Source organism: Felis catus, chromosome D3, assembly GCF_018350175.1.
Source record: "Felis catus isolate Fca126 chromosome D3, F.catus_Fca126_mat1.0, whole genome shotgun sequence".
In the NCBI taxonomy this organism is placed as follows: Eukaryota; Metazoa; Chordata; class Mammalia; order Carnivora; family Felidae; genus Felis; species Felis catus.
In genome coordinates, this window is record NC_058379.1 from 81,443,699 (window position 1) to 81,460,089 (window position 16,391).

Below are 16,391 nucleotides of genomic sequence, written 5' to 3' on the forward strand. Positions count from 1 at the left end.
AATGTTTGAGAAAAAATTTTTTTTTACTCGATCGACAAAAAATACATCGCCTGTTAACTTAGGTATAAAGGTGGGGAAAGTTGTTCCCTGCTTCTGAAATTATACCTTGCCAATGAACATCCCACAAACTTCAAGGAACGACTTCCTCACCAGCAGGGTAGCCGGCCAGGAGAGGACAACTGGAGTTCATGAGTCTCTCAAATGGGAGTGAGCATGTCAGAAAACATCCGCGAGGTTTGCCTGATCTGCAGAACATTTAGGAGGGGCACATTTGCCGTAGAAAACTAGAAAACTAGAAAACCTGGAAAACTAAAGAAATGGGGAAGAGGGCAATATGACAATAAGGAAAAATGGTGTTATACGAAAAAGGAATGCATTCATAGGACACTGTTTAACTTAGCAATGAATACCATTTAGTTGTGATAAAGTAAACAGGGAAAGTGAGATAGTGTGAGTGGTGTAAGAGGACTGAATCCTCACCCCCTAAATTAGGAAGGCAACAGACATCTAAAATTGTTAGATAAAAATGGTCATATATCCATATTATTTGGAATTACGGAGGCAGATACCAGGAGAAAGAACAAATGACTTGAGAGTGCCTGCTTCTGGGGAGTTGGGAGGGGTGGCTAGGAACTTGTTGTCTTTACAAATATCTCCTCCAGCACTGTGCTTTTTCAGCTAAGTGTATGCACATTAATCCGTCAAAAAATTAAGAAACCCTAAGATAAACATAAATAACATAAAATTTCCCCATTGCCCAGAAACAGGTGACGTACAGAATTTATTTCTTTCTAGTCTGTCTATAGAATTATGCTCACATGTAACGGTATTCCTAATTTACACTTAATATCACTCCCATGGTAATACTGTTTTTTTCTACAAGATACGTTAGTATCCTACCATGGATGTGATAGAATCTAATCTGTTCTCTGTTGGGCATTTGGAGGTTTTTTTCTGTGCGTGAGAAGTCAAAGATGAAGTGGTCATCATTTGCACGATATTCTACTCCATATCTGTGAATTTTACTTGCAGTGAAATTCCTTGAAATGCCGGTTTTGATTCAGAAGGTATAAATGTTTTCACGGCAATTTCTTCTTTCTTATTTCACCCATCCTTCTTTTCTTTTCTTTCTTTCTTTTTGAAAAATTCAATTCTAAATTCGAAATCAGTAACTGGTATCCAATTGACAGCATTGCTGATGGAGAGTAAGAGGTCATGCACATATGGAATGCCTGGGTGGCTCAGTTGGTTACGCATCTGACTCTTGATTTTGGCTCAGGTCATGATCTCACGGTTCGTGAGATCGAGCCCTGCTTCGGGCTCTGTGCTGACAATGGGGAGCCTGCTTGGGATTCTCTCTCTCCATCTCTCTTGGCCTCTCCCTCACACGTGCTCCTTCTCTCTCTCTCTCCCTCTCATAATAAATGAACTTTTTTTTTAAATAAAAAGTCACACCCATCTTATCTTACCAGCATTGGAAATGTATGGTTATTATACTTGCAAATTTGTATGTTTTAAAAAGGCAACCTTCATCTGCTCTCCCCTACTTTTTTCTTTTTGGAAGGCCATCATGTAGCAGTTGATTGAAACCGTGAACTCCAGAGTCACACAGACCTGGAAACCAGGTGGAAACCTTTGTTGCTTGGAGCCGTGTGACTTCAGGGACCAGCAACTTAAAGAGTTAAGGCTCAATGCTTTGCTCAGACGTTCATGGCACTGACCTCCCAGAGTTGTCCAGATTAAATGAAGTCTTGCGAGAAAAGCTCTAGTTTAGGGTCTAGCACATAGTATGTACTCAAAAATTATTATTTTCTTCGAGGTTAGCCCTTTTAGGTATGATTAGCCATTGCTTTCTTTTTATTTCCTTTTTAATTTGAGTGTAATTGGCAAACTATGTTACATTAGTTCCAGGTGTACAAGAGCCACTGGTTTTCTTTGCCACAAATTTGCTAATGTCCTTGGCACAGGATTTCTACTAGGGTCTGTTGTCTTTTTTTTTTTAATCAGCTTTTCTCTTGAGCTATTTAAGCGACATTTAAAGAGTTTTTAAAACATTTTCTTATTTTCTTATTCACCTTTTAGTTTTATGGCATCTTTTTGACGTGGAAATCAAACACTTTTTGTCAACCTTATTGACCTTTTGTGATGACTCATTGTGAATGTGTTACAATCCTCACTGACAATGTAGCAGGATTCTGCACAGAGGGTGGGTGAGGGTCGGAGGGTCGTGACCCTGAGGCTTTTCTTTCCAGGAAGCAACTTTATTCCTGCGGGCATATTCCTGCCGGCATATACCTGCAGGCACCCAGGCTCAGTTGGTTTCATACCCAAAGAACTGAGTCCCCCACGGGAGTCCCCCACGGGAGGGGGGGCGGTCTGATTAAGTGGTCTCATGTTACAAGGTCGTGAGGGGTGTTTTCAAGCGGCCTTGAGATTTCTTTCCTTAGGGAGGGGACCCTACCACAGTAAAATCTCAATTTTGTAAATATTTATAAAAGATATCAGAGCAGACAGGTACTGCTCCCCATGGAGCTCACTTACTTACCTACCTGGATTTTTCTCTGCATTTACAGACTTTCTGACCAACTGGGCCTTTCGATTCACCTCATTTAAACTTAAGGGCTCTCCACAACACAGGGCATTGGTGTGAGGTTAATTAATTATTTGCATTTTTTTAAAAAAAGTCTAGTGTTCCAAATGTGCTGACTTTTTCTGTGATAAGTGGCTGTTACTAGTAAAACATCTAGGAAGTATTTAAAAAAAAAAAACACTGCTGATTGACAGCTGCCTTTAGGTAAAGGCATGTTTTATCTATGAATGTGAAATCAACTGCTTTTGAGTGATCATTTTGAGAACATCTATTGGGATGTTTTTCCATTGATATCTGATTTTATTACTAAAATAATGTTAAAACTGTCAAATATGGGCACTTAAAAAAAAGCTTGCAAATATAATTTGTAAACTTCGTAAAAATCTTCCCAAAAGAAAAGATTTGATGGGCTTCTACCTGTTCACATATTGAAAGTATAAGGTTGCAAAATTTTGGTTTGCAAAAGCAAACGATTTTCAAGAGGATAAACAGATTTTTAACATTTAGACTTCAACCAGGAATCTGCACAGTTAGTATGTGAATGAAAACCAAGTGTCAAGGTTTAGTCAATACAAACAATGATGCCTTTATCTATTTTAATCAACCCGTTTCCTGAGAAGCATTTCCTTATGACAGCTATCAACCCCAATTTAGAAATAAACTGAACTTGGGGTGCCTGGGTGGCTTAGTAGATTAAGCACTTGATTTCAGCTCAGGTCATGATCTCAATTCCTGGGACTCTGTGCTGACAGCTCAGAGCCTGGAGCCTGCTTCAGATTCTAAATTTTTTTTTTTTTTTTTTAGTTTTGGAAATTTTTATGTTGTATAGCGTTTGTAATATGTTACTATTTAGCACATTAGCACATATAACTTCATATGGATACCAGAGACGCACGCTCAAAAACTCTCTTGATGGGTGTCCTACCGAAAAGATTTGGAAACCACTGGCTTTAAGAACCTTTAACCTCCGGTCTTGCTTTTAGTCAATTTCCAAGGCGACGTCCCAAATTTGAAACTGCTCTTGAGCGCGCGCGCGAACACACACACACACACACACACACACACACACACCCACACACCACGAATACTGCGCCAACCAACCCAGGCGAACGAACCGAGCCTCAATCGAGGACCCGTTCTGCAAACACCTTCACCAGCCCCGGCGCCAGCCTCCCCCGCGAGGCCAAGTGCCCTCCGGCCCGGGCAAGAGGACCGCGGGGGAGGCTGGGGCTCCTCCCGCGGACAACACGCGGAGCCCTGCAATCCGGGTCGGCTCTGAGTCACCCGCCGGAAGCCTCGCCCGAGATCTCAGCGGCCGGGAAGCGCGCAGCCGGCCAGAGAGCAGCCGCAGCAGGAGCAGGAACGGCCCAGGTACCGGGGCTGGGAGGCGCCCGGGGCCCCGGTCCCCCCCCCCCCGGCGGGGGTCCCCCGACTGGAGCGCGGCGGCGCGGGACCCGGGCGGGGAGGGAGGGAGGCGGGCGGGCAGGAGAAGGGGGAGGAGAGGACGGGGGAGGGGGGGCTGCCGGCGCGGCCCGATCGCACCGGGCGGCCGCGGGGTCGCAGCGTGGGGCGCTAAGGTGAGCGTCGGCGAGGCGGGCGGTGGCACCAGCGCGGGAGCGCGGCGCGCAGACGCGCCCGGGGTAGGAGGGGGTCCCCGGGATGGGAGTGACTCCGGGCCGGCTGACGCCACCGGGCCGCGATTTGCCAGCAGGAGCGGGAGGCCGGTGCCCCAAGCCTGGGGTGCTGTTGCGGGAGAAGGCGGGGCGGGAGCCCCTGCGAGGGTGCGTGGGAACCGCCGCAGGGACACCCGGGCGCCCGGGGCAGCCGGGCCTGGAGTTTCATGGAGCCTGGGGCCAGCTCCGGGGAGGTGCTGGGTTAGCGCCACCTCCCGGGGGAATGCCTGCGGGCTCCGCGGTCCCTCCCGCCTCCTCTCTGCCTCCTCGCTCCTGCCGGGCTTCCCTCCTTCCTTCTTGTTTTCTGGTTTTCTGCCGTAGCCTTTGTCTTTCTTGTTATCTGTTTTTCTTCCATATTCTTTGTCTTTCTTTCTTCCACATCTTTCTTTTTCTATTAAAATTTTTTTAAATGTTTATTTAGTTTTGAGAGAGAGAGAGAGAGGCAGAGGAGACAGGGGGAGACACAGTTCCAGTAGGCTCCAGGGCCCCAGCTGTCAGCACAGAGCCCAACTGCGGGCCTGGAACCCAGGGACCTGTGAGATCATGACCTGAGCTGAAGTCTGACGCTCAGCCAACTGAACCACCCAGGCGCCGCCCCCTTTCACATCTTTTACCTGTTCTTTGGCTGCTTTTCCTCAACTTGAGAAAATGCTTCCTTGCCTGTTTCCACCTCATCTGCAGCCGCAGTACTTAATTTAACGGACTCCCCACTTCCCAGATGCTCCCCAGCTGCCTTCCCACTCCTTGCCTCCCTCCCCCTGTGCTGCCTTCCTGTCCTGTTTCCCTGGCCCCCCCAGTCACACCCTCCCAGGTCTCCCAGGGCATCCCTGACTTGTCGTCCTCCTGTCTGACTCCTTTTTCTACCTGCAAACGCTGGCAATTCTTAAAAACTGGGTGAGTTTCTTCTCCTATGCCTTCTCTGTATGTTCTAAGTAATTTCTTCCCATTCGCCTAGAATCTTGGGCAGTCTGAGCGCTGATGGCTCCAATCGCTCGCTCTGGGACGTGTGGCCGTCTTCAGTGTGGTGCGTTCCACACATCCGACTCGGGATGGATCACCTTTTTCATTCCATCTGGCTCCTCATACAAATTTCCGATGGCTCGTGGTTCACCCTAAGCATAAATTAGCTGCAAGTTTGTTAAAAGATAAACTGAGAACGTGTTAAAAAGTTACGTTTAGGGGTGCCAGGGTGGCTCAGACGGTTGAAGGTCCCACTCTTGATTTCGGTTCAAGTCGTGACCTCGTGTCCTGTGTTCAAGCCCCATGTCCGGCTCTATGCTGACATTGTGGAACATGCTTGGGATTCTCTCTCCCTCTCTCCCCGCCCCTCCCCTGCTCCAGTATGTGCTTGCACCCACTCTCTCTCTCTCTCTCTCTCTCTCTCTCTCTCTCAAAATAAGTAAATAAGCATTTTCTAAAAAAAAAAAAAAGTGTATTTGAGCAAGATTAATTTGGATGGGGCAGCATCCAATCTAGCAGGTGGAACGGAGCTCTGAGGAGCTGTGCAAAAGCAAAGATTTATAAGCAGAAGGGATTGGGAACGAGGAAGTTACACGGGGAAGACATAGCGCAAGAGCCCCTTTCGCCTAGGGGATGGCAGGGGTCAGGTCGATGACCTCGCTGGAGCTGGTCAGGCAGCTCCCGACTGACTGGTTTCAGATTCCGATTCTGGGAGAGCCAGAATGTAATTAGGTTACGTCTCCGGATCTGGGGCTGAGCATCAGCAGCTCCACGTGGGGCCTGTGTTCTTGTTCGTAACCAGCCTGGGCGTAGGCCCTGACCCTTCCTGTTCCCTGTCCCTCGTATGATCAGTCACCCAGCCTGGCAATGCCACCTTCCGCTCTCTGCGGCTCGCGTTTCCTCGTGGTTGGCAGCGGCTGGTCTGTGGCCGGGGTGGGTGGGCGGCTTCCCCAGGCTCAGCGGTGGGCCACTGCAGTTTCCTAAAACCCGGGGCACGCCTGTACGACATTCGTTTAAATACCATCCCTGGCTTTTCCAGTGCAAACTTCTTGCCTCAGCACACCCTGCCTGTCACCTAAGACCCCCTCCCTGGGCCCCACGTGCACGAACCATGCACCTGCTGCCGTCTTTCCCCCAGCCAGCCCCACCCCCGGCTGCGGCCTCAGCGGTCACCTCCCCTGTCACGGCCTCACAGAGACCCCTGCCCAGCCCCTTAGAGCCAGCTACTCCGCACCTTCTGAGCTTCTAGAGAGAATTCATTCCACTTCTCCGTGGGCTTCCTTAGCACTTTGTAAAATATCCGGTTCCAAAGCACACAGCTGGCTTGAGACCACATGTTTCTGTGTGTGTGTGTGTGTGTGTGTGTCCCTAGGGTGGGAGCTCCCGGTCAGGAATTATGGCATCTACTGCTCGTTCTCCTCTCTAAACCACAGAAGGAAAGTTCTGCATAAATGCTGTTTGCCTCAGTCCACTTTTGGACGTGTCTGTGGGGAGGTGGAGGGAGCGAGGGGATCACAGGCATTCTGGGTCCCCCGGCGCGGGGGGGGGGGGGGAGAGCGACGCCTCGTACTTGCTGCCCAATCTGCTACTCTTACTGTGACCCTTGAGGACAGTCTTTAATTGCCCTGACCCTGTTCATTAAAGAAAAACTAGCTTAATGCCGACTTATGTTACAGCCTGGAAATCTTTCCACATTGTTGTGTTTTTATGACACAACACTGAACTCCGTGGTGGCACTGGTTCCCAGAGGTGTCGTTGCATGTTGTATTGAAATTCAGTCCTTTTCATGTTTATTGGGCAGGTTCCACTTTGGTTGAAGTCCAGCCCTCTCAAAGGCTTAATAGACACCTGAGGTTGGGGCACCGAGAGCCAGTGGGGGAAAGAATCATTCGGTTCTCCTGTTCCAGCTCCTGCCTCTTCACCGCTGTGACCTGGGACCCGCCCCGGAGGTGCTCTTGCGGTGAGTGTGCACCCAGTGAGTCATTGCCGTGGGGCAGACACTGATGGTGAATACTCTGCTAGTGACCAGCACCTGATGGCGTGCAAGTGAAGGAAGAGGAAAGGTGGAAGAAACCAGAAGCAGGCATTTGCCATTAAGTGCAGTTAAAACATAAAGTTGGGATTGCTGTGATATCCCAGTTCACTCCTTTGCCTGTTCAGGCCGGACCACACGCGCACACACACACACACACACACACACACACACACACCCGCACTCACACTCACCAGCCTACACTTATGCTCAGGTAGGATCACATCCACATTCCTGTTTACCAAAGGCTCTCCTCCTTTGGGTCTCTTCGGCGCCACCTTCTTTGGTGGCCCAGTGCTGTGAAGGTCGCCTATCCCTTTGGCTTCTAGCTGTTTATTTTCTGAAAAGTCCTCAAATTTGAGGTGAGGGAATGTGGGGCCGGGAGTGGCCTGCAGGGAGGCTGGGCCCTGATCTGTTGTGGGACTCGCCTGCTGCAGACATGTCGGTTTCCCCAAGTCTGCAGCCCTGGGGTTCAAGCTGTGCAACTGAAGGTTCTGGAGAGTATTCCAGAGGAAGGAAACTTTCACTTCTGTCCTCTAATGACCTGTTAAGTATAGCATACTGCCGTGCAAGCTGTGTTATTATTGTATTCTCTTGGTTGATGTTTTAAAAATGTCTTTTTTTTTTACTTTATTTAATTATTTTGAGAGAGAGAGAGAGAGAGAGAGAGAGAGAGAGAGAGAGAGAATCCCAAGCAGGCTCTGCCTTGTCAGCACAGAGCCTCATGCAGGGTTGGAACTCACAAAATTGCGAGATCATGACCTGAGCTGGAATCAAGAGTTGGATGCTTTGGGGCGCCTGGGTGGCACAGTCGGTTAAGCGTCCGACTTCAGCCAGGTCACGATCTCGCGGTCCGTGAGTTCGAGCCCCGCGTCCGGCTCTGGGCTGATGGCTCGGAGCCTGGAGCCTGTTTCCGATTCTGTGTCTCACTCTCTCTCTGCCCCTCCCCCATTCATGCTCTGTCTCTCTCTGTCCCAAAAATAAATAAAAAACGTTGAAAAAAAAAAAGAGTTGGATGCCTAACCAACTGAGCTACCCAGGCACCCTGCTAATTCCATTTTTTAAATATTTATTTATTTTTGAGAGAGAGAGAGAGAAAGAGAGAATGAACAGGGGAAGGGCAGACAAAGAGGGAGACACAGAATCCAAAGCAGGCTCCAGGTTCTGAGCAGTCAGCACAGTGCCTGACATGGGGCTCGAACTCATGAACTGTGAGATTATGATCTGAACTGAAGTCGGACACTTAACCGACTGAGCCACCCAGGAGCCCCTTGATAATTCCATTTTTAGAGGAATGCCTTCTAGGGATTGAGAAAGACTGTCTTGGGTTTAAAACAGGAAAGAGGCTTTTAAAAAATACAATAAAACCTTGGTTTGTGAGCATAATTCATTCTGGAAACATGCATGTAATCCAAAGCATTTGTATATCAAAGTGAATTTCCTCAGGAGAAATAACGGAAACTCAGATGATTCATTGCACAACCCAAAAATATTCATATAAAAATTATTATAATGCTGTAATATAATATTAAACCATAAAGAGAATAGAAAATAGAAAGAAAAATGAACAAATTAACCTGCACTTACCTTTGAAAACCTACATGGCTGGTGTGAGGAAAGCAAGAGAAAGGAGGGTTATTGCGTAGGACGACTCTCAATGAACTCTTGCCATTTACTGTATTTAACGTAACTGGCAATAAGGCAGCAGAGGAAAGGGTCTGTATCTGCAGGCAGCCTGACCTAGAGGAAGCAAAGCATTCCTAAGCTTCCTCTTGTACCGAAATACAAAGGACAGTCCATAGGTGCTTTGAAGTGACAAAAAATATACTAGTGCCAGTTGTGGGCACCTCCCAACGTTCTGAAAAATCACTGATTTCTGCCAGATGCTGTTGCCTGAGCATGGGAGACGATCACCCACAATCCCGCAGAGAGAGAGAGAGAGAGAGAGAGAGAAAGGAACCATTGGCTCAGTGTGATCATGTGACATTCAGCATCACATACTACTCGAATTGCAAGACATCACTCATTTATCAAGTTGAAATGTACTGGAAATGTTTGCTCATCTTGCAGAACACTCGCAGAACAAGTTCCTCGCAATCCAAGGTTTTACTGTATTTTTATGTCAACAGAGCAGGGAAACAATTTACAGTGACCCATTGTTTAAAGTAAATGCTCTAAGGAAAGGGAGAGAGGTCAGGAAGGCAGGAAGGAGTAAGCTGGGATGAAGGTCAAGGCTGGCTTGGTCAGGCTGGACTCCGATTTGGTGCCTCTGACTCAGAGTGTTCACCTAATGACTTGAGATTTAGATTCATATTTTGTTTCCCTGCTTATGGGCTCTGTTGCTGGGTGCTTGCCACGCCCCCCAATTTCAAACCAGATATGGTCCATGGAAAATAGTGTGTCTTTTGGAGTCTTCCTGATTCAGAGTGAATTTTCTGTCTTCCCAGTAGCTCCTATTTTAGGTCAGATCATCCTAAACCCACCCTTAAAATGTTGTGAAATCCATCCAGTTGATCTGTGTCTTTTTCTCTCTCTCTGCCCCTCCCCCACCACACTCTGTCTCTCTCTGTCTCTCAAAAATAAATAAACATTAAAAAAAAAATTAAAAAAAGGGGGGGCACCTGGGTGGCTCAGTCAGTTAAGCATCCAACTTCGGCTCAGGTCATGATCTCACAGTTTGTGGGTTTGAGCCCCGCATCCGGCTCTGTGCTGACAGCTCAGAACCTGGAGCCTGCTTCGGATTCTGTGTCTCCCTCTCTCTCTGCCCCTCCCTGCTCATGCTCTGTCTCTCTGTCTCTAAAAAATAAATAAATGTAAAAAACTTTTTTTTAAAAATTAAAGGGGCGCCTGGGTGGCGCAGTCGGTTAAGCATCCGACTTCAGCCAGGTCACGATCTCGCGGTCCGTGAGTTCGAGCCCCGCGTCAGGCTCTGGGCTGATGGCTCAGAGCCTGGAGCCTGTTTCCAATTCTGTGTCTCCCTCTCTCTCTGCCCCTCTCCCGTTCATGCTCTGTCTCTCTCTGTCCCAAAAATAAATAAACATTGAAAAAATAAATAAATAAAAATAAAAATTAAAAAAAAAAGGGGAGCACCTGGGTGGCTCAGTCGGTTGTGTCCAACACGTGAGGTCATGATCTCACGGTCCTTGAGTTCAAGCCCCGCATCGGGCTCTGTGCTGACGGCTCAGAGCCTGGAACCTCTTCAGATTCTGTGTCTTTCTCTCTGCCCCTCCCCTGCTCACACTCTGTCTCTCTCTGTCTCTCAAAAATAAATAAACGTTAAAAAAAAATAAAAAGAAATCCATCCAGTTGATTTCACACAACATGGTGACAGAAATGTATTTATTGACAAAGACTTATTTATCTTTATTTTTTAAAATGTATTCTGATGGAGAGAGAGAGAGAGGGAGAGGCAGCGAGAGAAGGAGAGAATCCCAGTAGGGCTCCATGCTGTCAGCGCAAAGCCCTGCACGGGGCTTGAACTCACAAACTGTGAGATCGTGACCTGAGCCGAAATCCAGAGTCAAAGGCTTCACTGACAGAGCCCCCCAGGCTCCTACCAAGACTTATTTATAACAGAACACTGTTTATAGATTATACTAGAGAGACCAAACTGAGGGAGAACTTGCAAGCAGTAAGGGGTTTGTGTAATGATGAATTCAGGCTCTGGGTTGAGATCGCAGGTTCCGACCCAGATTGCTTGATGACCGTCTGTGGGATCTGGAAGAGGCTTATGGTCGTCGCCCAGGCTCCCTGTCTCTAGGGTTGGTCAACTGTAGTGACCTCAGGTATTGTTGGGATTAAGAGATTCCCGTAAAACCTGAGAACCTGGCACTGAGACGCGTTGGCCTTTGTGACACGAAGGGAGGGAGTTGTCAGGTCCCAAAGGGAATCTAAGCCCCTGCAGTGGTCCTGTTGCTGAGGGTGGCATTCATCCCTCAGCCCTGAGATTGGCTGAATAAACCAGGGTATTGTGAATAAACCAGGGTATTAGTTTCTTATTAATACTGTAACGCCTTACCCTAAATTTACTGCCTGAACACAGTAAAATTTATTATTTTACAGCTCTAGAGGTCACAAGTCCATAATAGGCCTACAGAGGGGCGCCTGGGTGACTCAGTCGGTTAAGTGTCTGAGTCCTGACTTCGGCTCAGGTCATGATCTCACGGGTTGGTGAGATGGGGCCCGAGTTGGGCTCTTTGCTGACAGCATGGAGCTTGCTTGGGAGTCTCTCTCCCCTCTGTGCCCCTCCTGGCTTGTGCTTTCACGCTCTAAACAGACAGACAGACAGACAGACATAAGAAACTACATCAATATAGGTCCGCAGAGCTTCATGTTTTCCTGGAGGCTCTAGGGCAGAATTGTTTCCTGGCCTCTTGCAGCTCCTACAGGCTGCCTGCATTTCATGCTCCGTGGCCTCGCGTCCTTTCTGGCCTTTGCTTCTCTTGTGTCATCTCCTTCTCTGCCTCTCACCTCCTGCCTTCCTCTTGTAAGGGCCCTGTAGTTACGCCGAGCCCCCCTGGATAATGCAGGAAATCTCCCCATCTCACGATCCTTTGTTCAGTCCATCACATCTGCAAGGGCCCTAATGCCATGGAAGATGACCAAGGGCTGGGAGATACCATGTGGATGGCTGTGGGGGCGCGGATATTCTGCTGACCACACCCAGTGGCCTCTGACGGGCGCTCGTGACTAGATGACCTAACAGTGGGCTGGGCTGATGTGCCTCCGTGTTGTGCTTTTTTTGGCACAGACCTTTCCTGATGGATGATCTCTGTGAAGCCAATGGCAGTTTTGCCATCAACTTATTAAAAATGTTGGGTCAAGAGGACAGCTCGCGAAACGTGTTCTGCTCCCCTCTGAGCATCTCGTCTGCCCTGGCCATGGTCTTCATGGGGGCCAAAGGAAACACTGCCACCCAGATGTCCCAGGTATGCCTGCCTGTCGCAGAGGAAGAGCGGCGGGCTGCTTCTTTGCTTCCTGATGCTTTCTTCATACCTCACCGCAGCGGATGACCGCCAGTGTGGCTGGTCGGTGGCGAGGGGCACCGTGGTGAGGGAAAGAGAGCAGACATGGGCAGAAATGGGAATTATTTAAGACCCACCGTCTACCCTTAGCGTTTACAGGAGAAATCAAGTCATTATGTCATTTGCACTGGATAGGGGCATCAATATGTTACAGCAAACTTTGATAAGTAGGATAAGCTATAATTCTGTCCCACAAGAAGTCCGAGGATTTCAACTTTGTTATATTTTAAATTTTTTCTAATGTTTTGTATTAGATTGAATTGTAGCTGTGTGAATCAACTTTCTGTTACATGGGTTCTTTCTAAAAGTGTATGATTGTGCGTGCACAAGTGCAAGATGAAAGTAACACAAACATGGACGTCTACATCCGGAATTATTTAGAGGGAATATAGAATCTGATTGGTCTGAACTGGGTTCTGTGGGATCTGAGCTGCAAACCAAGTAGTGGCAAACACTTGAGGGGAATAGTCTTTAACCTCTTTGTACCTTAAGTTTCTTCGACAACCTTGTGAGTGTCCCGGAACATTGCCAATGCACACCGCTTTCCCATTAATAGCAGGGGTGCGCGGGCGCCCTCTGGAAGTGCTCGCTGGAGGAGGGGGGCTTTGGACCCGGGCCCTTGGGAGACAGAGGAACGACTTGACTTGGAAGTCACAGTCTGGTCTGGAGAACTTCTGTGAAGTTGCTGGTGACGTATTTTCTGTTGATTTCTGCTCATTCTTGTATTCCCTGGGCCGTGCTGGATTCATTCCAGCTATCTATTTGTTCTGTTCTGATTCCCTCCTGAGTTATCATACCTGCCTTTCTTATTTATTTTTTTTATTAAAAAAATTCTTCTTTAATGTTTGTTTATTTTTGAGAGAGAGACAGATCGTGAGCAGGGGAGGTGCAGAGAGAGAGGGAGACACAGAATCTGAAGCAGGCTCCAGGCTCTGGGCTGTCAGCATAGAGTCCAGCGTGGGGCTCGAATTCATGAACCTTGAGATCATGACCGGAGCCAAAGTCGGAGGGTTAACTGACTGAGCCCCCCAGGTCCCCATCACACCCACGTTTCTAAGTGAAAAAATCTACCAGGGCAGTGGTTCACACCTAGGGCCGATTTTGCCTTCCAGGGGATGTTCACCACTGTCTGGGCAGCTTGGTTGTCCTAAATGAGAGGTGCTACTGACATCTAGTGGGTAGAGGCCAGAAATGCTGCAAAATACCTTACACGGAACAGCAACCAAGTATCTGGCCCCAAAAGTCAGTAGTGCCCAGGTGAAAAAGGACTGTGTGAGGATTAAATCAAACTCCTTTCGAGATAGGATCCTTTGTGATTTTCAGTGCAGGCGTTTGTGTGGAGATTGCTCTTTGGGGGACCAAGATGGCGGCAGTGCTACAAGTTTGTGCCCTTGTTTTCTCTTACCAGGCTCTTTGTTTGAACGGAAGTGGAGATATTCACCAAGGTTTCCAGGCACTTCTCACGGAGGTGAACAGATCTGGCAGTCAGTACGTGCTCAGAACCGCCAACAGACTGTTTGGAGAGAAGACGTGTGACTTCTTTCCAGTAAGTTGTACTTGCGCATCGATGTTAAAGAAATTGAAAATAAAATAGAAACTACGAAAGAACAGAGATAAAGTATAATTCTCTTGCCTTGTAAATGTGCTCAGAATTGTACTTCTGTAATTGTAATTTTGAATTTTATGTTTGCCTCTGAACTATGTCCTTTTTAAAGTTATTTTTGATAGATTCCTTCTAGATGTCAAACTCAGTATGTCCGTCCTCCTGCATCCAGACCTGCTTCTTTCTCCCCATTGACTCCTCTCTTCGGTGACCACACTGTCTTGTGTGCCTACACAGCTATCCCCAGTCTCACCCCTGGTCGTTAGGCTGTCCCCTGGTCTCTCAAGGCCTCTTACATTTGTCCCCTCTTCTGAATCGCCACCACCACTGCCTGGGTGCGGACTCTCACTGTATCTTCTGCACCATTATTTTCATTCTTCCCTATGGAACTCTCCAAGTCCTGCCGGGTTCTTCCACATTCCTGACAGAGTAGTCTTTCTAAAATGAAAATTGGCTCATAAAACAGGTTTTTAAATCCGTGTGGTGCCTATTTTCTGAAGCATATAATTCCCAAGTTCCTTAGTCCAGGAAAAGCCTGCCGTAATGCGGTAAGTGAGGTCCAAAAAATTATGCCGCACACCATGCAGATTGATGCTACCTCAGATTAATGAAGTGATCTAGGCAAACCTGGCCATCTTACTGGCTGGCAGTTCTACGGATTCTTCTGTGAGACTCAGATACCTCCCTGCCCTGGCTGCTGTTGGGTGCTACCCCATGGAAGTTGCCTGCTCTGGACTTGAGTATCATTGGAGAGAATTCTGGGTCTTCTAGGACAAGCACTGATGATCCCAGGAATCCCCTAGTTGGTGTTCGTTGTTGAATGTTGGCCTGATCTTTGCGTATTGTCGTTGGGGAATACTGGGGACACAGGGAGCCGCCTTCCCCTTTCCTCAGTTGCTTGGCTTCTCTTTCTCTCTACGTTTTCTTTCTTCTGTAGAAGCTAAAATATTTGAGAACAGGAGATGGGCGGAGGATGGGAGCCAATTGCAGGCACATTATATCTGAAACCAAGTTTTTGTGAGGTGAGTTATCTTTGGGTTTTCATGTACTGGGTACAGGCTCTTCCTGAGCTGACCTTACCTTACATTTCAAGGCTCAGCCCTTGGCACTGTTGTCCCTAATCCCCACCTCCCTACCCCCACAGCCCCACGGTGATCTAGACCTGACCTCTAGACCATTCCAGTCCGGGAGGACCCAAAGATTTCAGGATGATCTGGTTCCACCATGGAGCCTCCCAGTCATTCACAAATTTCAGACATTGTGGTTGGTGCTGGTGATACGAAAACGAGCAAAAGAAAGTTAGAGTGGCTGGCAGACAGACAGATGATCAAACAGGAAGTCAGTGTGGAGCTGGAGTGTCCGACTGGGACTCTCACAGCGGTTCTGTGCATGCCTGCCGCCATCCGTGTTCTCGAAGCGTTTGTAACCGTCTGTGTGTGGATGTGGTTTCTCCCAGCCGACTGTGAGCCGCCTCAGGTCCGATGTCTTGTCTTTCCCCTGATGTCCACCAGCTGGCACAGGGTGAGGCACGGAGCCAGTGGTCCACACATTTTTGTCAGCTGCGTGAACGAGTCTTAAGATGCAGGACGGCCCGTGCAGGAATTTATGCTGGAAATATGCTAAGAGGAAAAAATGCGTTCACCCTCGTGGGCACTTTGCTGAACAGGGTGAACGCGGTGTCCTGTGTTTGCAGGCCTTTAGGGAGTCCTGCGAGAAGTTCTACCAGGCACAACTGGAGGAGTTGTCCTTCGCAGAGGACACCGAAGAATGCAGGAGACACATAAACGACTGGGTGACAGAAAAGACCGAAGGTGAGAGATTTTCACCGTGGTGCACCTGGCATTTTGCAGGAAAGAGAGTGAGATTGGCGGGGTTGTGGCCTCCATGGTGTTGCCCCGCCTCTCCCTCCCCCTGGGGGCCCCGCAACCAGTGACCTTCTTGTGTGTGTTTGCCAGATTTCCAGGCCAGCAATGCAACTCTGATAGTTTTCTTGGGTTTATGAGATCACGAAGTGGTGATTGCTAAAAAATACGTGAACCTAGTGTAAGGATCTCAGACCTTCTCCCTGCTGGACCGTGCTGGAAAATTTCCGAAAATTGTTTCCTCCTTGGGGCCCCGTTAATCTTCCTTCTGGGGAGGGGGAGACCCTTGTCTTGCCCTGATGGTAGAGTGACATTCAGTGTAGGTGGCAGCTGAGATAGGGCAACGTTTCACGTGATCTCCCTGTGGTAGTGAGCATAGCTCATTTTTTCTGTAGTCCTCCCCTCCCTGGCTGATGTATCTGTGGCCGAGTTTGCTTTCAGAGCGCGACCTTTTCTCACTTTACGGCAGACTCTGGAGGTGCAGTCCCCACGGAGCCCACAGAGCTCTGAGTACAGAGCTCAGTCTTTCTGGTGTGTACCCAGTGCATGTGAGGCGGCAGCCATGATTACACTGAAAGCCAATGAAATAATGACCGTCGGAAGGGCAGAGCGTTTCACATTTTCCTACGTTGTATGTGCAGTGGTCT

The 16,391-nt window shown here is 48.3% G+C and overlaps 1 protein-coding gene across 6 annotated transcripts in view; it reads left to right on the plus strand.

Moving 5' to 3' along the window:
- Positions 1 to 3,673: 3,673 nt before the first annotated feature.
- SERPINB8 (serpin family B member 8) overlaps positions 3,674 to 16,391 on the plus strand; it is a 34,173-nt gene continuing 21,455 nt past the window's right edge. Inside the window, exons 1-5 of one of the 6 annotated variants that reach the window (XM_045041079.1) lie at positions 3,674 to 3,961; positions 7,025 to 7,183; positions 12,006 to 12,183; positions 13,688 to 13,825; positions 15,576 to 15,693. In XM_045041079.1, the coding sequence (XP_044897014.1) occupies positions 12,016 to 12,183; positions 13,688 to 13,825; positions 15,576 to 15,693 (424 nt within the window). In that variant the 5' untranslated portion in view covers positions 3,674 to 3,961; positions 7,025 to 7,183; positions 12,006 to 12,015. Of the gene's footprint in view, positions 3,962 to 7,024; positions 7,184 to 12,005; positions 12,184 to 13,687; positions 13,826 to 14,819; positions 14,905 to 15,575; positions 15,694 to 16,391 lie in introns of those variants that run through there. The other 5 variants (XM_023242080.2, XM_023242081.2, XM_045041078.1 and 2 more) reach the window with 5 other exon arrangements.